Source organism: Ascidia mentula, chromosome 5, assembly GCF_947561715.1.
Source record: "Ascidia mentula chromosome 5, kaAscMent1.1, whole genome shotgun sequence".
NCBI lineage: Eukaryota > Metazoa > Chordata > Ascidiacea > Phlebobranchia > Ascidiidae > Ascidia > Ascidia mentula.
The window spans coordinates 4,828,034-4,851,491 of record NC_138570.1 but is presented as its reverse complement, the minus strand read 5'-3'; the positions used below and the strand labels follow the sequence as shown (position 1 = coordinate 4,851,491).

The following is a 23,458-nucleotide window of genomic DNA, read 5'->3' as shown; positions in this document are numbered from 1 at the left end:
TTTTGTGGACTCATGCCGGTGAAGTGCTGCTGGGGAAAAAGTGACTACTAATTTATTTTGTTAATTTTCGTCTGGGAACTGAATACAAGCAAAAGCGAAAACAACGCACAATCTTATATTTCACAATCGACGACGTCCTTCCTTGTCAGTGAAAATAACCTTCAAAACATTATTTGACTTTTTTCGTTTACTGATGAAAATGTGTTGCAATCTTTTGTCTGTTGAATATACATTCGCTTTCGAAAGAAAAACAGCTGGAAGCGATTTTCATAATATGTGCTCTTTACCGGCAGCTAGCGGAAGACAAACTGTTCAAGATTCATCAATTCTCTGGACAGACGTAGAATTGCTCTTTTGCGCTTAGATCAGCTCAGGGTAATGAGCGGTGAGAACGCGCACGTAGAAGCCAACGAGTCCCCCAAGGGTAGCCATCAGGTATATCCAGAAAACAAGACGGTCCAACACATACGCCACAAAGGCCCAGTCATCCGTTGCCTGGTGAAAGATTTCAGTTTTGTTTCTTTATTGATGAAATGTTACTTTGCCGACGTTAAATGATTCGAGCAAATAATTTGGTGGAAAAAACCTAGCACTTAATTTACGTCAGTCGCATTATCAAAATAACTAAATTCAACAGCTCCAATGAATTAAATCTATGACAAAGTTCTTACGATTTCCTTTTTACGGTCTAGTCTCACATGCCCAGTAACGTAGTTGATAAAGTTGAGCGTGGGTCTCAGTTCCACCGGGGCATTTTGGACAGCCAAGGGTACGAACAATCCTTCGCCATTTTCCTTGTCACGTGATTGCTTGAATCGCGGTCGAAATCCAAGCCTCTGTGCCTGTGCGCATGCGCAAAGCGAAAGAAAATCCTGACATTTCAATTTTTCTTTCATGATAATAAAGAAGCTAGTATTATTGATGAAAACTAAAAGTTTTTTTGTTGATACGAAACCTGTTCTTGGTAGATGGTGGTTCCGCAATCTGGATTCGGTGTGTTTCCATTCAACATTTGCTTGCTTGGCGTAGATTTATTCTCGGTTGCTAAACAACAGTAAAAACATTCGGGTAACTTAATTGTTCGCTTTGCGAATCAGCCATATTATGTTGTATTCATATGCACCAGTTAACATGTGTCTTCATATAGGGTATTTTTAGACCTGGGTTCACCTGTTTGGGCTTTGCCACTCGTGGCTCTCCATTTCAAATTTGGTTGTTTCAAGCCCAGAAACGGTCCGATGACCGTGAGGAAAGCGTCCCGAAAACGCTTCGGCATTTTGTGAGTTTTGAGAGATCGAAAGTGGAAGTTGTAAACGATAACACTGTCGAAAAAACAACAATATTCAAACACCACACGTTCCTGAAGGCGTCGCAAACAGTTTTTAATCTTAAAGTTGTTTGTTTTAAGACGTGTATTGCAATGCAACATATTGCAATCTACACCATTACAACATTTATCAAGAACATAACTCCATTTTGCTGAAAATACGTTCATGGAATGAGACCCGCAGAAAACGCGTATGTTATTCACAAACCTACCAACACAATATAGAAAAACACAGCAGGATCGTCGTGAAGAGCAAATAGGAAGCAAATATAGGGACAGCCAGCGACGTTGAGGGCATGACTTGGGCAAGAAGAAAAATAAAAATAGTATAGCCAAGCAGCAACGAAATCGCCAAAGAAATTTTCTCTCCTGAGCAGAATAAGTGATCACAATAAATAAGTTATTCTTATTATTTGCAACATTGGTCAAGTGCCCGACCCATGTGGCAAGAAGAAAACCTGAATGGGGTTTGTAGCCGAAAAGTTCAGGGTTCAAATCCCGGTGAAATAAAACAAATTTAAAAAAATTATCATGTTATTTTTATTTTATTTCTTTTTGACCACTGTCCACACCTGGATTTGAACTCAGAAACCCTGGCCACGAATCCCAAACAGGTTTTCTTCTCGGTATATGGGTCGAGCGCTTGAACAATGCTGCCAAAAAAAATCATGTAGAAAAAGCTAAAACGCCACCTACCGGCCACCACTGGGAGGTAAAATACGAAACAAGCCAATATGGAGAGCATCACACACGGCAGCAGAAGATTCATGACGTAAAACTGTGGACGTCGCTTGATTATTAAGTTGAAGCTGACCTTCTGGAACTTGCTGTCGTCTTTCTGTTGCAGGATTGTAATTGGCTTTTGGAGCAAGTCCCACTCCCCGTTTGGAACAAAAGCTGCATCACCAAAAAAAATAGACACATGCCAACAAGTTTTTTTTCAACAAGTACGTTCATGTGGTTTGATGTGGAAACATATACGTTATTAGCCAAGGATGTTGAAACAAAACAAAAAACACTACCGTTTTTGTCCACAGTGATTTGATTTGTGTAAGCAAAGTCAAACGTCATTTGCGATTGGTCGAAGTTGGATGAACGAAAAACGAGCGAACAGTTTTGCCAGTCGAACGGAAACATATTCATCTAACAAACCGAAAAATAAGACATCAGGCAAGTGTACCTCGCAAGACCTATATATGTTGACAGTGGGAAAACGAAAGGCCAATAAATACAAATAATATAAAAGCCTTAAACAAAGCCACTCGTATGCTGTTAAACCCTACCGACATTATGCAAGAACTTCTGTAAATAGCTGGAGGAAGCCATTCTACTTCACCATCGAAATGCACCAGAGCCATAACTCGGAGACTTTCTTGCATGTGACGAACCTGACTGAAACCAAGCGTGTTAAAATTGTGCTGTTGTAGCAGCCTGAAAATGTGCTACCTGTTTTCTAGTATTATTGTGGGTGTCCAAATGTAATCTACGCCAATCCGTGTCAGGTTGATTCCATCGTAGTCGCTTGGGGTCCAAGTCAAGCGCTTGTCGACCCACACGTACGTCATATAGGAAGTCGTTGTCAAAAGCTCGGATTTGGCGTTCTTTAAAAGGGCGGCTTTGCATATCAATAATTCACAGCTCAATATGTTGTCGAAATATGTACACAAGTATTTTAGTTGGTGTTTTTGAACAAACTGAAAAGTGTCTCATTTACCACGCTTATGATCTGCAGCAGGTCCATACCAACTTTCACAACAATTCTACCATTTATCCCATCTGGTCGAATCTGGAAATTATACAACACAACGCAACTGGCGTAATAGATTCGAAACCTTCTTATCGCAGTGTTAATGCACAAATACCTGTTTGTTATACTTTAACAAGAGGTTTGTGGCTAGTCGGGCTTCCGTTGAGAAATTTGCCGGTGATGAGATGGTTTTTTGAGCACCAAACGTTAGCATGCAAAGGAGGACGACAACTAAACAAACATCAGGCATTTTGGTTCTCTCTGCAAAATTCAGAACATTTAACATTGGAAGTCCAAGTTTTCGTCATTACAAAATCTCACAAAAATCAAAATCAAGTCAAATCATGTGTATATTTTGCGCAAAAAATTAACTACGCAGATGAACTAAAACGAAAAAGAAATAGAATGACATAAAACCATAAAGGCTATTAAGTCAGACGACAATGCTAACTAAAACATGAGGTTCTGGAGTTGCCTGTAACTATTTATTTTGTACCTATTCCTACGGCCTCGTAATTAACTCGCTTTGCGTCGATCGCTAAACAGGCTGAGCACAAGACCGCCAAGTTGCAACGTCAACTTAAACAATCCCGCGGGATCTAAACGTTGCAAACCCTACCCAACCTTGTTAAAGTTCAGCTGCTGGTGATCAGCGAACCCGTGACGCAATAACTTCACTAACATTTTTTACTTGGTCTGTCACGCGCCATTTTGATATATTTGAAGTGTTTCTTTACCTGAGTCCATGAATTCAATGAAGTTCGCGGGCATCTCGTCGACATAAAAAATGATTAAAATGCAGTACATGCAATAATAAAAGTAAACTGCAGAAAGTGCCCTTGTTTCAACCTATCATATCTTTGGCATTTTTTATGTTCGAGTTTTACTGGGCCATAACTCACCTCAAAAAAGTTGAGAAACACTGTCTTATATCGTGGCAAGTACAGCTTACAACTCCCTAAACGTTAGTAACTTCGATGCATATTTAGCAATAGGGCAACTTAACAGCATAACAAAATCGTTTATTTGACAAACACAGCCAAAAGAGATCGCGCAGCGGGAAAACAGCATATAGATGCGCGCGACTGACCCATAGCGGCAGAACACACTAAAGGTACAAAACCGCTGGGTGTCGCTGTATACATTAAGCACAGAAGAATATCAAAGCACGCGTAATAAAGATAACGCATTGTGTTCCTATGGTGTGCGGGTGCGAAAAATACGAACAACACAAAGAAAAGTGTGACACGAGGTCGTCAAAAAACAGAAAGCAAACAACAGACAGTAACCGCACACTTTACTGTTGTAAACTAGTCGCAAACGGCCAACTAGCTAAGATCCAATGTAGTGCGCAGAGGAAAGCCTCGTCACGACAGACGTTTTTTACTAAAGCCGTTTGGATTCGCGTTTAAAAAGGGCACAGACTTAATACGAAGAAGTAAGGACACTGACGCCTATAGACAAGAACGGAAAGAGGAAAAGGCAACTTATGGCTAGACAAACGGAAAACTTCCGTGCAGCGGATTTTTTATAAATCAAACGAATATTGCAAACCGACCACGGTGTGGGTAAATGGGTCGGTTTCGAACTGACGAATATCGTGGATGCGTCACGAGAGTTGTTGCTTTCTCGTCCTGGAAGCAGCGAAAATTTCGAGGAATTCCGCAGTTTGCGGGGTTTATACAAACCGGCCAAATAACGATACAGGCATAAACACTATGATGGCGTCATCAACTGCAGTCTTCGGTGTCGCTAGGCAACGCATCTTCAAAGTCGCCCCAGTGATTAGGACGGTCGAATCTGTGAAATAAGCAATACATTTTTTACGGGGCTTGCGTTATTTTAGGATCTCGCTGTTGTAAGTTTGCTTAACTTGCACGGAAATTCTCGTTGAACAGAGCCTTGGTAGTGTAATGAACATTTCTGCTGGTTTTACAACGCTGCTGTTTCCCCAAAAAAGCCAACGAATTTAAACGTTTTCCGAAAAAAGTTTCCCAAAAAACAGCCACGACACGTCTATTGAACTCACTTCAACGCTTTTTAATCAATCGGTTCAATGGTAAAGAAAAAAAACAAATAACAAAACTTGCCCAAACACGCATCTAGGGCGATGGCGCTTACTTGTAAAATGGCTTGAAGGATGGATAGACCTGTTTGACCGCGTCCTCCGCCCGCTGCACAGACCTGGCTGTGACCGTCACAGAACCAGTTGAGAATATTTTTAAAGTCGCTTTCAGGTCGTTGATCCGGTAGGTGACGCCAGGGTGCAGTTCCGGTTCGTAGCTGATAAAGAGAAGCAAGTTTAGCTTCACATATTGACATTATTACAACCTTTACTTAAGTCCTAATAAATTTCGCTACAGCCTTTCACACGCCAGACAATATACAAACTGTTGCTGAACCCCGGAAAACGATGCCAGTCCACAGACGGAAAAGCGCCGGCGACTCTACGTCACCGAGAATTTCATCCAATGGGCTTCAGTCATGTTGTTTACGTTTCCTTAAAAACTCGAGGAAGCGACATGGGCCTGTGTCCTCTGATCCTAGCTTACTGGCCCGACTATCAGCATGTAACTCATATGTAAATACCCTTGATTGGTTTCATGAACATGACAACTGTGGTCTGCTTGCAGTAAAACTTTACGGTACATTGGCAACGAACCACTTTCATCGTCACCGCGCTATATTACAAAGGTTTTACAGGCGAATAACCAGCTATGGTCCAGTGAGCTTTTCGTGAAGATAATACAGCACTTAACTGATGTGATTTTGTATTTTCGTCAACCTATCATATATTACTATGTCCGGGGTGATAATACCAATGCTTTTGCAGGCAATTAACTAACTATGATCTGAATTGGGAAGTGGGCTTTTTGTGGAGATAATACAGCGATTAACTGATGTGATTTTTGTTGTTTACCCTGTAACAGACTGCATGCAGGAACTCGGGCATCAGGCTTGAACGTCGCTTTGGACAAGCGACTGGTTCGTGGACTTGCCACGAGCCTCATAGGGTCAGAGTCGTGACAACGTGATCAGACTGGCTTGGGCGGGACAGAAAGAACGACTGTGTGGCATAATGTCATCGTGACATGGCGGAGTTTCAGTCGTCACTGAACTGACATTATTTCGGGCTATCGCAAAACGCTGAGGAGCATACTGACGGTGACACAGTTGTTTTCTGGCACAGGAACTAGGTTTCCCAAGCATTGAGTGGACAAAAAGCAGCTAAAAATTATGACGGCTGTGTTGTCAGCGATGAAGGAACCATGATACAAATTACATGTGAGCAAGCAGGCGGCCCCCAAAAATGGAGAGTTTCTTTCAAATAACTGTAAAGGTATTGTCGATGTTTGTGGGTGGCACAAAGGTAGTGTGCGAAAAAAACAGCACAGGCAAAACGCGATTCTGACAACAGGGAGAACAAAATGTGCATTCAGGGTCCCACACTTTCACTTTCGTCTCCCTTCTTTCGTCTCCTCACTTAAGAGGTAAGCGAGAGTAATTAACAACGCCGAATTAATACCTGCGTCTGGCGCTAAAGGTACGTGTTGCCGGCAATTACCAGCGGCAGATTACGGTCATTAGGTAGTCCCGACGCAGCTTCCTGGCTTGCTAACGCAAAAGGCCGTATTGCCGCTGTGGCGGGTGACGCCGCTGGCTGCGCAAGGGTCAAAATCTAACACCCCTTTGTTGTACATGGCGGGGTGGCCGCGGTGTGAATGACGTTCACACGCATCTTGGTAAACGTGCGAAATGTTCACACTTTTCACAAAGGGTGCAATGTATGGTTGTTGCGCGATATCCTGCATCTTTAGATCAGTGGCCGGCTGCTACCATGGGCGATTCGTCATTGAAATTGGCGGACATAAAAAAATATAACTCTAGGCAGTTGCCATATCAAAGTTCAATACAGTGCATGGCAACTTCCGTCCTGGCGATAGTTGTTTAAAAATGATGCACTGCAGCTGCAGTTGTTTGGGCCTTATTTTTGCTGGATATAAACGTCTTGTATTGGAATGTTTAAAAGATTTCATGACAGGGCAACAAGGCCCTTTTTATCCCATCTGCTGACCTCAACTGAAACACTTATAGGAAGGCCAATGCATATATTATTTGCAGGGCATAAATATTTACTGTTGTCATTCCAAACCCAGCCAAAATCACAAACACCACTTGATTATATTGTTTTCCACTGAAGACCCAAAAGATGTTCAAGTAATGAATTATTCACCATGCTGGTGTCACCCTGCAGCCATAGTCTTACCTTGCACAGTAAATGATTTAATATATCCACATTCGACCAGTAAGTCATACAAATGGCATGGTGCATGCATATTCATACACACATATGCATATGAGATACTATGAATTAATTTGAATATTAGCATAATATGTAGAAACCTGCAATGCCTGCCACGGTGAGCTTGAGAGAATTCATTGATGTCTATTGCATACGGCATCTTGCTAACTGCCAGCACGTTCACCACTTTAAATTCAGAGAACCGAATCTGCAAAAATAAAGATAGCTTAATTTGGGAAATGCTTACAGAGTCACAGTATAATTAAAACCATCAGCATATTTTATGTAAGTCAGTTTGGCCTGACATTTAACATGAAAAGGATGTTTTACAAAATAAAAATGAAACAAAACAGATGCTTCTAAAAGTAAACTATTTTTTTTGTCATTGAGATTAAAATCTTAGGTGAAAGCCATATCACATACTCTACAAACAGTGCTATAGTAATACCTTGAAGCCAATGTTTTCTAAACGACGGGCAATTTTTCGTGCAGCTTTCTTTGCATTTGGTTCTGAACTTGAGCCAGTACAAACAATCTTTCCTGATGACCACATATAAGCTGTGCACTTTGGATTTCTAAGGCGCATGACCACCTTCTGTATCAATACATAAAAAAGGTCCCTTTTACTCAATATAAAAAGGAACAAAAAAAAATCAACAGAATATTTATATCATAAACCAAAAAGGTCATATTAGTGTAGAATGCACAATGGTTATTAATTAGTGTATCAACATTTGTTTTACTGCAACTAATTTGAATAAGAATTTGTGATGCTTTTTAAAGCAATAAAACATACTTATAATATAAGAGAATTTGGGGCCTTACCTGCGATTCTCTTCGATAAACAACATCCACACCTTCAAGTGCGATCCTCCGAAGGCTCAAATGGCATCTCACACGAAATGAGGCAACAACATTGGACACAATCACTTTGACGTGTTTTGGGTTGTCAAGATCTTCTTTCATGTTTTCCTGCAATAAGTTCAATTAGTTTTATACTTACATATTAAAGTATTTAAACTTTTATATTAAAGTACATGAACTGCCAAAGCAAAAAAAATACCAAAAATAACATACCACTGGTTTTAAATTCTCTGCACTGATTGTAAATGTCTCTGGGTTATTGTCAAATACTTCTTGTTTACATTGCACTGGTGCGATTTGAACATTCGGAACTGATTTCATTGCGTTCAGTTGAGTATTTGATTTTGCTACACATACTCTTATCATTTTTGAGCCTGCAGATAGTCCTTGTATCTGGATTTTACTTCCAGCAGTTAAAGTCTGTACAGTCCCATCTGGACGAATTATTCTTGGGACATTAGGTAATTTTTCTAACTTTACTGGTGCAGTTGCTATTCGACTGTGCACGGTTGCATTGTTTGTCATCACTGAAGTGTTACATTGATCTAAAATTGCGTCAAGGGATTGGGATTGCTCCATGAAGCCAACTGAAGAGTTTTGGAAAAAGGAGTCTTGCATAATTTCAGTTTTAATGCTTTTGTTCGAGAGCAAGTTGAACATCCCTTCATTGTTGCCATTTACTTCTCTGTGTATTTCTGACGTCTTGCTCTCAATGGTCATTGTATTAGCATTTGTCGCAATTTCTGCAGCCGGTAACAGCAAGGAGTCCAGATCACTGACTTGTTCTTGAATGGAGGCTCCGGGCAGCTTACTGTATGTTTCTGCATTTGTGAAACTGCCCAGATCATTTGGATAAGCTCCTCCACTGCACAGAGGGTAGGATGGGGTGGAAGAGACCAAATCAAAAAATGTTCCACCATATTCATCCATGTTTGGCAACCAGCAATTTTAAAGGATACAATAGTATGACCAAACCTAGCCGCAAGTAGTGCTGAAAATGTTTTTGAATCAAAACAAAATGTTTGAATAATTACCACTAATCTTTTAGTAAAATTCCAACATTAAAACCTCGTCTACCTTTATCAATTATAAAAGACACAAAATATGTAGCCTATTCTATATCATCGTAATATGCATTTTGTGTTGTGTAATTAGTTTTTTTGTATTACCAAAGGTCATCTGTTGCAATGATGTTTTTAAATTTAGCTGATCTGCGAACCACAGGAATTAAGTTGTGTAGGTTTAATTAACGGAAATCACACGCATAGCATGGCCACGCCAACTCGATAAGCATGATTAGTGATCCAAGGTGACTCGCGTTTTGTTGTTTAACTGCTAGCACTAATATTAATGTATTGTAACTGTTTAAAACCGAACGCTGATCTTACGCTTAGGGCGAAAAAACGAAACAAAAACAACTAATGTCAACGCTACTCCGCCTTCCCTATTCCTTTCCACTCTACCACAGCGCTCCGCTCACTACACCGAAACAAACCAACTGACCACCAACTGCGCATCACATCTTGTTATATACCCAACGCTTACCATTTTTTTTTCTTGGGGTCAACCTGAAATTTATTCTTTTGTTTGAATTTATACTAGATTAAAAAAAATTGCAATTTAATTTCATTACCTTAAATTTCGCGACAAGTATATTGTTGAATTAAAACGACGATTATATTGTATAGTTGAATCACGATACCTTTAAATATAAGTAACGTTTCATAAATTTGCCACATAAAATATCATTTGTTTTGAGCAGACAAGTCTGGCAAGTGTTAGACAGCAGCAATGTTTAAAATTAAATTTATTTAGCTTCGTCAGCTACGTGACTCTTTTGCCGTTGTGAAAATAAAGCATTCGTGAAGGTTGAGAAGTTTACGCGTTCATTGGTTTGCAGAGTTGGTTGTCGGAAGTTTTGGTAAGAAATCTGTTTTGTGACTTGTAGCAATTATGTGTGATGTTGTAGCGACACTGTCATAATATTTGAAAAAGTGTCAGGTTTTGCATCCGCTGTCGATATTGCATCTTACAACATGTTTTGTAATAAATCATAATTACATTTTACATTATGAACATTTAAAGAAACTCCATCAAAATTATTTGTGCTAAACTTTCACCACCTAAATGTGTTTTTTAAAAGTTGTTTAAATAAACTGCCTTTGAAATATTGTGTTAACATGTAAACTGCGCCACAGGTTAAAACTGATAACCAATCAAGAAAATGGCAGACAGTCTGGTTAAAAAAGCATATGCACCCTTGGCAAAAGGGCCACTGCAAAAACCTACTGGCATGTATAGACCTCGATTGGAGGCAGTCAGGAAAGCCTCTCTTCCTGCTGCAGTTTTTTGCTACGGTGTGTTTGGAGTTATGTATGTAAGTATATGCTGTTCAATGATAAGTTTTATTGTGTCTTGGAAATTCATTTTGGTTTTGTTTTTAGTATGGACTCTTCTACAGACACAGTCAGAAAATCAACAAGTTTTACAACAACCTTGACCAAGAGAAGGTCTTCAATGAAATTCGTGAATTTGGTGTTCTAAGGAGTGCCAAGGCGTCGTGGCAAGAATAAGTGAGTAATTGTTGTATTTTTATCAGTATTTATTACTTTTGTGTGAAGTGCACAAGAAACTTGAGATTAACAATATTGCTAATGGTGTAGGAAAGTGATGTTGACATTTTGTTTCATGTTGTGGGTCTTATTTTCGACCTAGATTTTTAATCAACCCAGACCACTTTGCAAATAATGTTACATACCATATTTATGACCAGAGGGATGTTAGTTGACAAAAAAAAAATCGCCAGTTAACAAAAGTTTGAACGCGCGTTACTCGGCCACCTTACGAGGTAGCGCCATGATTTTTTCACACGATACAGATCATAGGCTGATCTTTCCAACGATACCAAAATTATTAAAAAAAAATATATTCAAATTTGGTTATTAATATCATATGCGTATTATGACATAAGTCGCGAAAACAAGATTCGCTTCGCTAAATTTTAAAGCATAACATTCTACGCGCTAAACCCTTTCAAACGATATCAAAACTTTTGAAAAATTCGCTGGGGCTTATACAGAAAAATGAATTTATATTTTTGAAACATGAAAAAATATCGATTTTTCCTTAATAACTTTTTTTATCGTTATGGCCCAAGTTTCAATTTACAACCATACAAAAGCTCAAAAATCAAGCTTTCCAAAAATATTAAACATGTCTAAAAACACATTGAGCTGCCGCTGTAAGAGCCGAATACACTTCAACCCTACACCCCCCACTGTAAACACGGTTTAGCAACTTGATCTTATATCATGTTATGTTAACATAGTAAGTGTGAATTATTAGGACAAGTGGCAACAAACTTCTAGTTGACATCCACCAAGTATTACAGAAACCTGGGCATTTTTGATGTCTTGACATTACTTGTGGACAATGTCATGTGATGCTAGTGATCATATTTGTCTTTTTTCAGGTTTTTACTCTTGAAAGTTCCTGGATTTTTGGTTGTGAAGTTTATTTTGAAATTTGTCACCCATTGGTTCAAATATTCTGTGTTCAATAAAACCTGATGTTACCATGTGACCTCGAGGAAGTTTGTTTTAAAAGGAAGTAGCCCAGGTTAAAGCCGAGGATGTTTGATTCCGAACATGTTTGTGAGGTCAACTTGCAATCTCTCTGCCATCTAATATTAGAACTTTATCTCACAAAATCAGGCCCAAACCAAGGAGGCCCAAGCTTTGATTTTAAAGTTTTATGAGGGTGGAACTACGGACTGTTTTCATGTGAACAAATGGCTGGGGCTTACTGTGTAAGGAATAACACAGCTGATCTTTAGTGGAATAAAATGTGGTTGCAACTTGCAACTGTAGGGCACACTTGTAGAGCCTTTTAAAACCTTGGGCCATGTGTAGTTGATATAGATTTTCCAGCAAACAAAGAACTAACATACAGACACCCTTCATTGTGCGTTGGTTAAATTTTTTTCTTTACAATCCATCTAATTTCTGCTGCATTCAAAGAATTTTTTTAACACAGTGCAGAAGTGATTTTTAACTAAATGTCTAAACGCCAAAATCTACACTAAAATGCGTAAAGTTCGTACTCCCGGCGCATGAGTTTATTCAAGTCGGTAGAACACTGATTGCGGGCCTAACATAGACATTTTGCGATCAAAGCTTTGCGAAAACTATTTTTCTCCCAACAACAAAATGCGCAGATAAACTTGGTAGCTGGGTTATCCTGGGCAAGAAACCACAACAGATTTTCTACTTTATACGTGGATTGAGCGCATTGATCGATCAACCAAGTGCGTGACCGTGTAAGATTTTGCTGACATCAAGTGTCTCGCAATTTTTTTAACAAGTGCCGGTAGACGGCGCCAACACAACATTTTTTACTGTAGCCTACATGATTTCCACAGCAATAGATTGAAAAACACTCACAAATGTCAACCTTTAATCATGGCAATGCACCTTCAAAATTGTTTGCATTCAATGCTGTTAGTAAATGTTACAAGTTTATTAAAAACTGTATGAAATGCCACAAGTTCTAAGAAGCCAATTTGTCTCCCTAAATTGGCCAACAGAACGGCAATGGACATTCTTTTCTTGGAATGTAAGAGCATACACTTTAAATTATGTGATGTACCGAAGGTTTAATTTGGCGAATTTATTCGGCCAAATCAGCGATTTTGACGAAGATTTGGTTTCGGCTGAATAATATGTTTTAATTCGGCCAAAACCGAACTTTTAGGACACATATTGGAAATAGCCACCGTGTAGTGCTCTGTCACAATGGAAGGGTGCACATTTATTTGTGGTTTCGTTAAAGATCCATCCCTCAGTTACACATTCTGATCAAAATTGGTTGTTGGACCGATGCAATTTTGGCCCCTGGGGGCATTTAATTCACCCGGTTGGACATTGTTTGGAGTGAAAGAGCAACAAAAGTTGCAAATCGGCTTTTACACAAACATGAATCGTTTCTCTATGCAGTAATATTACATGCAATGGCATGATAGGCAGGATCGCCCCACTGCGCAGGTCCTTGCTTGGCGATCACAGCTAACGTATCGCGATCATGAGGTATTCAGGCATGGCAGCCCAGACAATGCATCTTAGCTGGATCAGCCTCATTTTAGGCTGCATTGCTTGGGCTACCAAGCCTGAATACCTCATGATCGTTTCACTAATGAGTTCTTTTTTGGTTTTCTACAAGGCCAATCTCTCGTCTGCATAGCAGTACCAAAATTAGTTGGGCTGTTTATCCCCTTGCAGGGTCACAAGATGTTCCATGAGGCTCAACAAGTCCTTGCTGTGTACTGTCTCATTTAGGAGCAATAAGTCCTAAAAAACTTTGATGAATATTAGGTCCCTGTATAAGTCACAAGATCCAGCAACGGTCATGAGGAAACAAGCAGACAGTTGCCAGGAGCATTATTGCAGAGGCAAGGGCCTTGAAAACAGGATTTTTCTGGTTTAATTACCACATAGGTCCTTGACGTCCAAGAAAAACGTTCTGGAATACCAACAATAGCGTGTGGACCTAATGGATACTTGTGAATACCATACATGTATTGGTATAGGATCGGTAATACACTTGGAAACTACCAACGAGGGCCAAGACAACCTTAAAACCCATAGAACTACGATAAAATTTGAACAACTATCCTGTTGTAGCACGACTGTCTGTCTTGCAGTAAAACTCTGTCAAAAGCATACGCGCTTTGCGTGACGTCACAAATGATTTGGCCGATTCGCCTGACTTTAGAGGGTTCAGTACATCACTACTTTGATCTTGTATTGTGTATTTTTCGCCTAACGCCTACGACACTAACCTTGGCTATTCGGTAAAAACGCATACAAAGATTTTTTTTTAACGGTGGCTTGAAATCTGATTTGGCCTATAACTTTGCATGGATGGATACTTCGCTATCCGTCGGCCATATATGGTTTAGTGTTGTGTTGCGGTTTATCGTTCAGAATTTATTATTCATTCTCTATATGGGTAAAGTACCTCGCGTGTTTATTTGGTTGGTCGACGAAGAAGGGAAAATGTAGTTCTTCTACTGCGTGACACAGCCCTGTCCAGCATTAAGCAGAGAACTGGGAACTGTACGCCAACGCTCTGCTATAACAAGATGAATGTATTTGTGAATAAACAAGGTAAATCCAATCTTCTGTTCCCGTTGGTTTTCAAACTAATCCTTTACTTACCAGATCGCTTCTGCATAAAAGACAAATGGAGAGAGAGAAACGTACTTGACTCATCAGGTTGCGATACCAACAAGTTCTTGTAAAATGTTTGTGGTTGCTTTTTGTTTTTCTACAATGCCATCCCTCACTAAAGAAATGAAGAACTGTACATTTGTAAATAAATCCGGCTTTTTTGTGTGTGTATGTGCTGCTTCTTTTTCGCCTCGCTCAATAAAACAGTTTTAAAGGAACGCGATTATAAGTTCAAACTTGCTTCTTCAGTCAAGGTGTATTTAAAAAGGTATCTGGTAACCTCACGAATTAGCCAGAATATACATAGGAAAACAAGGGTGTTGATTAAAACAGAGCTACAAATAAACAGAGTTTTATCCGCGAAAAACAGTTTCTGTGAAGGGGTATTTGGTGTCAATTGCGCCCAATCTACAGTAAAGAAGCTTTATGACCTGAAAAGAGTCACCGCGTAGTTGGACTTTTGTGAAATTGTATAGCAGCGTAGGTACAGGACAAAGTATTGCGCCATCAGTTCCAAAGAACCTACTGGTGTTTCCCCGCCTGGTTGAGCACCGTTCTTTTTGTATCTTGCCTGTTCAAATCTAGTCACGACTCACGAGTTAGTATGATCAACCAACGCTTATGTGCCAAACTGCATAAACGTTACATCGATCTCAAATGTGCGATTACAGTGGGAACTGCACAGGAAACAATCCACCCGATCATTATGCAACAAGTTGTTGTGATAGGTCCACAAGTCTTGCAGAAAGATAAACGATTCGATAACCACTTACCATCCGCTTGTTTTTTTTGATGATATGATCTTTACTTGAAAATCAGCAAAAATGTTAAACTGGTCGAAATAAAATGGACCGCTTGACCAAGAATCCCGTGTGTGCATAATATTGCGCTTGATGAAAAGCCTATGAAATGAAAAATTGTATTGTTTGCCTGCAGTGCACTCCGTTCGTGTTAGGAAGTGAAACTCAAAAAGCAGCAGGCCTAAAATTAGCACGACCGCGACCATGCCACCAATGTTGAATTCGTTCGTATCGCTTTATGCTGTTTCGCCAGAGTCAACTCACCGTTGAACAAATAAGGGATGGGCGGAGGTTGAATTTGTTATCGAAAAGTCAACAAGTTATGCGGCAAAGGATAGCCTTGTTTTGTACGTTGCTGTTTGCAGTTACAGAAGTGTTGCAAGTATTGTAAGTTGTTTTGCACGTTGTTGTATGCAGTTACAGAAGTGTTGCAAGTATTGTAAGTTCGGTTTTCTAATATGTGCTGTAAGGCAAGATACAAGTCCAAAATTGAGTTCAAGGGTCTCAAGAGGCATGTGATTCAATTCAATTCAATTCATTTTATTTCTCGCAAACGTCATCGAATACGCACAACAACTTGCAGCAATCATTTCGACTGGTGACGTGACGAAGGACCGGTGGAACCATTCTTGGTCATATGACCGGCCCTATGGAAGGTACGGGCGTTGCAAAAAGACAAACACATATCGGCAACTGGAAGAAAAACTTTTCATTTTTTTTTCCTTTTATATCAACTAGTTTTACATTTTTTTGTTTTTTGAAAACAAAACAAAACAAAACAACAACAACAAAAGATGTGTTACGTATCTATCATTAATAAGCTTGGCAGAACACATTAGACGGTGTGAAGATATATCTAGGCACGTCTGTGGAGTGTGGACTTATGTTGAGGCACGTGATGTCGGCACGTGCTGGCGGCAGGTTTGCGATAATTATTTGATTAATTGGTGTCGTGTCTGATTGAATTATAACATTCCTGGGGGTGTTTACCTCGTCATTTGATTATGCACAAATGAGTGGTTTTTCAGCTTTTGTTTGACATTTGTAATAACAGTAACTATCAGTGACCTTTTACCAATTTCAAGGAAGCGTGAAGTTTACTGGTGCGTGTCAAGGTCGCGTGGGTGGGGTGTTGTTCATTTTTCTTTCCCACAAGCTGTCTAAAAGATTTTTTTTGCCTTTGTCAAACCTTGAGCAAACCCTTCCGAACGACATGCCTTTCTCACACACCAAAAACAAAAAAGTACAACACAAGACTAAACCATACATGTGGCCCAAGTATAGCGAAGCATTCATCCGTGCAAACAAAGCTACTACGGCTTTAAATATATCAGATTTCAACCAACGTTGAAAAAAGCAGAAGCTCTGTGTGCTTCAGCAATAAGCTTGGCTGTTTTACTGAATGGCTAAGTTTAGTGTAGTGGGCGTTATAGGAGACGAATATGCAGGTTTTTGGGTTAATCCGTGGATCAATTGTGCGCGCGATGTTTTATTTCGCACTGTTATCTTGTACAGCTTATTTTGAATAGTGACAAATTGTGTTACAATTGAAAAGATTTCGTCTGGTAAGAAATGTCGGTAAACTTTACGAACTCGAGCATTACTGGTGATCCCACATTCAATACCTCCAATGAGAGCATTACCGTTTATCAAGGCAAAAAAGGTGCGAACTTTGGTAAATTTTGGTTAGTTGGTTTTGTTCATTAAACACCTGTTCCAATCCCAGTGTATTTTTTTCATGCATTGTATTCAGTACGACTTTCAAATGTGTATTTTTTTATGTAGGACAAAAGGAAAGTAATAATCCAGCAGCCACAACGCCGCAAAACCAAGCGAACCGAGGCCAGGCAAGTGGGGAAACTTCCGGAAGTCGTGAATGCGAACCGCAAACGTCAGGACCAAGTAAGCTCACGTCACGTACCCAGTACACAGAAGGATGATTAAGAATATGCATTTCGAACCGTGGTTTCCAATAGCTTGGTTTGTTATATTTAAAGTACTGCAATGCAGTTTTCCACTATACGGCTTGCGCGAGCACGTGTGTACTTCTTATATTAAATAACATATGAATTTTCAGACCAAATAGCACCAAGCAGCGACAATTCCCAACAGCACCTATATCAGACAGCTTCACAACAACGTGGTACGTAAACAAGCGTCTCACAAATTAGGTTCCGCTCAACCCTAGGGTTTTACAAATAAATATAAATGCTTCCACTAACTTGTCTCGGGCTGAATCTGGTTTATTTGCCGTTTCTGACGTCTTGAGGGTGTAAAAAACCTTGCAGGATTCCGCGAAAATGTTTTATTCGGAAACATTGACGTAATTTCCACTCATAATCTGGTGTAATGCTAAGTGAGAGATAGTTGTAAGTTTATGATAGAATGCGTAAATGCATAGTTATGCCCTATACAGTCGTCATATGTTGTCGATCTGCTGCGGATAAGAGTCGTTGTCTATGCTATTGTATTTTGCAGGCGGTGGGACCAGGCGTGAGTAACGTTAAACGAATTTCCAGCATATTACGCATTTTTGCAAGCTCCTATCAACGTCATGTAACTAAAGCCACCTCAACAGTTCAATGGGGACTATACGAACATTTTTGTAACATTTCGGGTGCTATCTTTGTGTGATTTTTTATTTCACAACTTTGATGTGAATCTGTGTATTCATTTTGTTACACCTAGTTCCCCAACGGTAATCACGAACTGTGTCTTTCTTTTTTCCAAATTTTATGCAAAATAGCCCCTGCACATGCCGTGCCTTATCAAAAACATTCGATGTCGCATAATTTCGTAAATAGCAAAATTTTGTTCTGTTCGTTGAAAGTTGAAAAGTAATTAAAACAGTGGGCACAGCGCAATGTTGTGTAGATATTGGACGCAGTATTGTCGCTGAGATCAAATGAGTCCATGAAACAAATGCATCATATTGAGAAAATACATTGCGTCAAAAATAAACTAGTTGCACCCACACAACGAGTCCTTTTTTACGGCGTGGGCAGAAATACGTCACAGGGTGGCACCACCGAATGTTCAAATTGAACACAACCGACTGGTGATTACCCTGCAGGTGGGTCACCTTCCTTTGTCGTATGCCACCCGTGTAACTGTTTCCAGCCCCGTAGGCCTAGCCTTGAATCAAGATTGCTTCCTTAGTGTATTACAATTTTGCGCCAGTTCGATGTGTACATAATAACGTAATTGTTACGTCCGTCTGTTTTGAAAAAGTGTTGTCCAATAAACCATGATTGGCGTTTGTACATTATTACCAATTTTGCAATTTTACACACATCCAAGTTAAAGTGCCATGAAGACAATCAAAATGACAATATTGAGTCGAATAAAGCGTCATGGCCAATTTAACAAGAAAAAATCCCCCACTTTGTTTGGTACTTTTATATACAAGCAGTGCATGTATGCTGCTAGTTTATTGTAAGACTAATTTGTCTCACAGGTGTTAACCTGGGAAAGTCCCTGCTGGTAGCTGCGCTGAACAGTCATAGGTGAAACTCAGAAGGTTCCTCTTTGTCGCTAATGTTGAGTAGCATATAAGACGGGTTGGTTAGCTACAGGCCACTTGTTGTAAGGTTAATTTCGCAGTAAAGTTGAACTGTTTCAGGGTTTGAAAGTTATCTGTAATTTTGTTTAGAAAGCCGAATGAAACTGAATTATACATGCAGAAGTAAAACTGTTTGAAAACATTAGGAATTGATTTCATTATGTCTTCTGCTCAAACCGTTTTTAAAGGTTGCAAGATGAATGGAAATGCAACTTTTAACACAGCCGGAAACAATATCAATATCGACGAGAGCCGAACAGGTGGGTGGAAATCATTGATAGATTTTTTGATCTCAAAGACCTATTTCGCTGTAACAGTACAACCGCAATCAAGTTCAAATCTGAAACGTGATACGACGCAATTATGTTACAGACTGTACAGCCGAGGCACTTGCAGCCTAGCTGGATCAGCCTTTTCTTTCGGAGCAACACATGCGCCTTAGATAACAAAAGTTAAACATAATGTTGTTTCAGTTCACAATGCGTCGAAAATACAGGAGAACAACTTTGGAGGTGCAACCATCATAGACTCAACAACAGCAGTCATGGGCAATGTGGGACCTGCAGAGGGTACACAATTTTTCCATTGTTGTGACCATACAAAATGATACGAGTTAGCGCTTTAATATGCCTACCAACATTTTTTTTCTAAAGTATTTGCAAGCTGGTTTCTATCACTACATGTGTGTGGCATCTACTTCTTTTTCGTGTTGCGTATCTAGTTGGCTGACTTTGTTACATATTCAAGTACAGTATATCTTGCTTATGCGCATTTGGGTTCAGGTGAAACTCCTCGAAGCGTTGAACAATCGCAATCCAATAAGAAACCAGAAGTCGCTTCATTGAAATCAAATCATCAAGAAACAGGTTAGTCTTGTTCGCGACTAATGTTTTTTTTTTAAAATTCGCGATAAATTGTGTCAACCGTCTATGTCCTAAGATTCATTTCTTGTAGAACCTGAAATAGATGAGGAGCCGACAGCAAAAACCGTCTTTGACGATTGTGAAATTGTCGGAAATCCAAATTTTAATACTGCCAAGAAGGACATTAACATCGACAGATCAACCAAAGGTAATTTGATGCCTATTGTGTGACTTCGACGTCGACTACCTTTTTGTTCCAACGCAAAATAAAACGCTATAACATTTGCCCAGAATACAACAACAGCCAGAAACAAACCAACAACTTTGAGAAGGCAAGGATTGAGAATTCTACTGTTGGGGTGATGGGCAACGTGCAAAAAGGTTCGGACAACAATAAATACATCATATTAATCATAGAAAATATTTTTTTGAATAACTTTTTCATGTTTTATTGTAGGTACCACCAGTCAACACGTGCAGGGCAGGAATGTTCCATCCGGTAAATTACATCTTCCTAACACTTGTGTTTATTTGACAGATGTTTATGTTTCGATGATTGTGTGGATTTAGGATTTAATGGAGACTCTCGATTCTTTTTTGTAATTAATTATTTACCGATAAAAAGTTTTGACTGCAAAACAACTGACTACATTTTAAATTGAACGCTATTACGACGTGTTAATTAATCGTCCATGAAACCTATTTGCTCACGTAGTGTGTAACATCAAAGTGTGTTATAATTGGTATATCTATATTTAGCATCCCGCCCAGCTACACAACAGCAAGTGACAAACGCTCAAGGTGCGACCATAAAAGGATCCATATGTGGTGTGATGGGAAATGTTACTGTGACTAACTTGAAGCAGTGACTGACTTCGCAACTTATTGCAGTTTAACTGCGGAAAAACAAAAACTAATGACCAAGTCAAAGATTCATTCCTGAGAAGCAAATCTTAATCCAACCGCTTACTCTGTATCGTTTTTTACTTTGCTTTCAAGGTTACTGCACATGGTTTTGTACATAATCTTTCCATGTCAGGATCATGTTTACTGCTGACAGTTTCCTTAGCTTTCATGTCGATTTTAATAATTTCCGTTTTTAATAATGTTATTGTGGCATTTGTTAACTAAAAAATTTCTGCATCTCATGGAGCATGTAAATGAATGGATTGTATGCATCGGCAACGTTAAGGGCATTGCATATATTGTTAACAGCATGTTGTTTATTTGCTAGATCTTTTACTAGCTCCAATTTTTAACAATAGATTTATACCTTTTTTTTACCGAGTTTTTTTATTACTGAATAAACGATTTCAATAGCGCACCAGTTCGCTTGTGTTTACAGGTATCATCAGTATCGCTAAAAACACACAAACAACGCAGTTAAAACCAATACTAATACAAGAAAATCAACGATAATGAAATTAAAATAGAGAGTACAGCGCAACGTTGTGTAGAAGTTGGACGCAGTATACATAATTTGCACCAATGCATGCTCGAGAATCGGGGTCATATTTCAAGTTGTGCCATCGCGTTTTACTGCATAGAAATTAGTTATCGGTCAACTAAATCCACAAAAAATTCATCACATTAATGAGAATGGATTCGTTCTTGGTGGTCTGTTTAGTTTGTTAGCTACGTGGGCAAATATACTCAGACGTTGCACCATCGTCCGCCGCAAAATGTGTACTGAACCGAGTGGTGTTTCCCCTGAAGGTGAGCAACCGCTCTTTGTTGTATCTCACCCACTCAACTGCTTCAGCCCTAAAGGTCTACAGCCTTAAAACAATATCCCTGCCCTACTCCATGACAATTTTGCGCCAGTTCAATGCTGTTAAAGAAAAGACGCAATTCGAACGTCACGTCAATATAATGTGGAACGAAGCTTGATACAGTTTTGCGTTGTAACAATTACTACCTCTTCTGGGGTGGGTGGGGTGTTGTTCATTTTTCTTTCCCACAAGCTGTCTAAAAATTTTTTTTGCCTTTGTCAAACCTTGAGCAAACCCTTCCGAAAGACATGCCTTTCACACACACACCAAGAACAAAAAAGTACAACACAAGACTAAACCATACATGTGGCCCAAGTATAGCGAAGCATTCACCCGTGCAAACAAAGATACGACGGCTTTAGCTATATCAGATTTCAAGCCACCGTTGAAAAAAAGAAGAAGCTCTGTGTGCTTCAGCATTAAGCTTGGCTGTTTTACTGAATGGCTAAGTTTAGTATAGTGGGCGTTATAGGAGACGAATATGCATGTTTTTCGTTAGGTTTTTGGGTTAATCCGTGAATCAATTGTGCGCGCGATGTTTTATTTCGCACTGTTATCTTGTACAGCTTATTTTGAATAGTGACAAATTGTGTTACAATTGAAAAGATTTCGTCTGGTAAGAAATGTCGGTAAACTTTACGAACTCGAGCATTACTGGTGATCCCACATTCAATACCTCCAAGGAGAGCATTACCGTTTATCAAGGCGAAAAAGGTGCGAACTTTGGTAAATTTTGGTTAGTTGGTTTTGTTCATTAAACACCTGTTCCAATCCCAGTGTAATTTTTTCATGCATTGCGTTCAGTACGACTTTCAAATGTGTAACTTTTTATGTAGGACAAAATGAAAGTAATAAGCCAGCAGCCACAACGCCGCAAAACCAAGCGAACCGAGGCCAGGCAAGTGGGGAAACTTCCGGAAGTCGTGAATGCGAACCGCAAACATCAGGACCAAGTAAGCTCACGTCACGTACCCAGTACACAGAAGGATGATTAAGAATATGCATTTCGAACCGTGGTTTCCAATAGCTTGGTTTGTTATATTTAAAGTACTACAATGCAGTTTTCCACTATACGCCTTGCGCGAGCACGTGTGTACTTCTTATATTAAATAACATATGAATTTTCAGACCAAATAGCACCAAGCAGCGACAATTCCCAACAGCACCTATATCAGACAGCTTCACAACAACGTGGTACGTAAACAAGCGTCTCACAAATTAGGTTCCGCTCAACCCTAGGGTTTTACAAATAAATATAAATGCTTCCACTAACTTGTCTCGGGCTGAATCTGGTTTATTTGCCGTTTCTGACGTCTTGAGGGTGAAAAAAACCTTGCAGGATTCCGCGGAAATGTTTTATTCGGAAACATTGACGTAATTTCCACTCATAATCTGGTGTAATGCTAAGTGAGAGATAGTTGTAAGTTTATGATAGAATGCGTAAATGCATAGTTATGCCCTATACAGTCGTCATATGTTGTCGATCTGCTGCGGATAAGAGTCGTTGTCTATGCTATTGTATTTTGCAGGCGGTGGGACCAGGCGTGAGTAACGTTAAACGAATTTCCAGCATATTACGCATTTTTGCAAGCTCCTATCAACGTCATGTAACTAAAGCCACCTCAACAGTTCAACGGGGACTATACGAACATTTTTGTAACATTTCTGGTGCTATCTTTATGTGATTTTTTGTTTCACAACTTTGATGTGAATCTGTGTATTCATTTTGTTACACCTAGTTCCCCAACGGTAATCACGAACTGTGTCTTTCTTTTTTCCAAATTTTATGCAAAATAGCCCCTGCACATGCCGTGCCTTATCAAAAACATTCGATGTCGCATAATTTCGTAAATAGCAAAATTTTGTTCTGTTCGTTGAAAGTTGAAATGCAATTAAAACAGTGGGCATAGCGCAATGTTGTGTAGATGTTGGACGCAGTATTGTCGCTGAGATCAAATGAGTCCATAAAACAAATGCATCATATTGAGAAAAC

The 23,458-nt window shown here is 39.4% G+C and overlaps 4 protein-coding genes and 3 long non-coding RNA genes across 7 annotated transcripts; 5 read left to right on the top strand and 2 right to left on the bottom strand.

Moving 5' to 3' along the window:
- Nucleotides 1-353: 353 nt before the first annotated feature.
- LOC145902014 (neuronal acetylcholine receptor subunit beta-2-like) lies at nucleotides 354-3,784 on the bottom strand. Its single transcript, XM_082989847.1, has 13 exons — nucleotides 3,766-3,784; nucleotides 3,571-3,621; nucleotides 3,190-3,335; nucleotides 3,042-3,113; nucleotides 2,774-2,928; nucleotides 2,611-2,719; nucleotides 2,350-2,470; nucleotides 2,024-2,224; nucleotides 1,540-1,696; nucleotides 1,171-1,322; nucleotides 956-1,044; nucleotides 672-842; nucleotides 354-495 (listed from the first exon to the last, which is right to left on the bottom strand). Exons 1-13 carry the CDS (start codon nucleotides 3,782-3,784, stop codon nucleotides 361-363), a joined length of 1,578 nt encoding a protein of 525 aa, XP_082845973.1. The 3' UTR covers nucleotides 354-360.
- Nucleotides 3,785-4,102: 318 nt separating this feature from the next.
- On the bottom strand, nucleotides 4,103-9,228 carry LOC145902118 (uncharacterized). Its single transcript, XM_082989983.1, has 6 exons — nucleotides 8,455-9,228; nucleotides 8,203-8,349; nucleotides 7,826-7,972; nucleotides 7,479-7,585; nucleotides 5,196-5,357; nucleotides 4,103-4,874 (listed from the first exon to the last, which is right to left on the bottom strand). Exons 1-6 carry the CDS (start codon nucleotides 9,169-9,171, stop codon nucleotides 4,805-4,807), a joined length of 1,350 nt encoding a protein of 449 aa, XP_082846109.1. The 5' UTR covers nucleotides 9,172-9,228; the 3' UTR covers nucleotides 4,103-4,804.
- Nucleotides 9,229-10,043: 815 nt separating this feature from the next.
- LOC145903389 (uncharacterized) lies at nucleotides 10,044-11,823 on the top strand. The gene is made up of 4 exons (XM_082991471.1): nucleotides 10,044-10,162; nucleotides 10,440-10,618; nucleotides 10,686-10,814; nucleotides 11,714-11,823. Exons 2-3 carry the CDS (start codon nucleotides 10,466-10,468, stop codon nucleotides 10,812-10,814), a joined length of 282 nt encoding a protein of 93 aa, XP_082847597.1. The 5' UTR covers nucleotides 10,044-10,162; nucleotides 10,440-10,465; the 3' UTR covers nucleotides 11,714-11,823.
- A 2,451-nt stretch (nucleotides 11,824-14,274) lies between these two features.
- On the top strand, nucleotides 14,275-14,717 carry LOC145903767 (uncharacterized). Its single transcript, XR_014402691.1, has 2 exons — nucleotides 14,275-14,405; nucleotides 14,460-14,717. It is a non-coding gene; the product is annotated as an uncharacterized LOC145903767 (long non-coding RNA).
- A 924-nt stretch (nucleotides 14,718-15,641) lies between these two features.
- On the top strand, nucleotides 15,642-18,554 carry LOC145902503 (uncharacterized). Its single transcript, XR_014402613.1, has 4 exons — nucleotides 15,642-16,931; nucleotides 17,054-17,170; nucleotides 17,346-17,411; nucleotides 17,747-18,554. It is a non-coding gene; the product is annotated as an uncharacterized LOC145902503 (long non-coding RNA).
- A 297-nt stretch (nucleotides 18,555-18,851) lies between these two features.
- LOC145903278 (uncharacterized) lies at nucleotides 18,852-21,017 on the top strand. The gene is made up of 7 exons (XM_082991349.1): nucleotides 18,852-19,090; nucleotides 19,304-19,399; nucleotides 19,613-19,696; nucleotides 19,785-19,901; nucleotides 19,985-20,074; nucleotides 20,151-20,192; nucleotides 20,453-21,017. Exons 1-7 carry the CDS (start codon nucleotides 18,991-18,993, stop codon nucleotides 20,560-20,562), a joined length of 639 nt encoding a protein of 212 aa, XP_082847475.1. The 5' UTR covers nucleotides 18,852-18,990; the 3' UTR covers nucleotides 20,563-21,017.
- Nucleotides 21,018-22,010: 993 nt separating this feature from the next.
- Nucleotides 22,011-23,380, top strand: LOC145902502 (uncharacterized). Its single transcript, XR_014402612.1, has 4 exons — nucleotides 22,011-22,179; nucleotides 22,302-22,418; nucleotides 22,594-22,659; nucleotides 22,995-23,380. It is a non-coding gene; the product is annotated as an uncharacterized LOC145902502 (long non-coding RNA).
- Nucleotides 23,381-23,458: the final 78 nt, after the last annotated feature.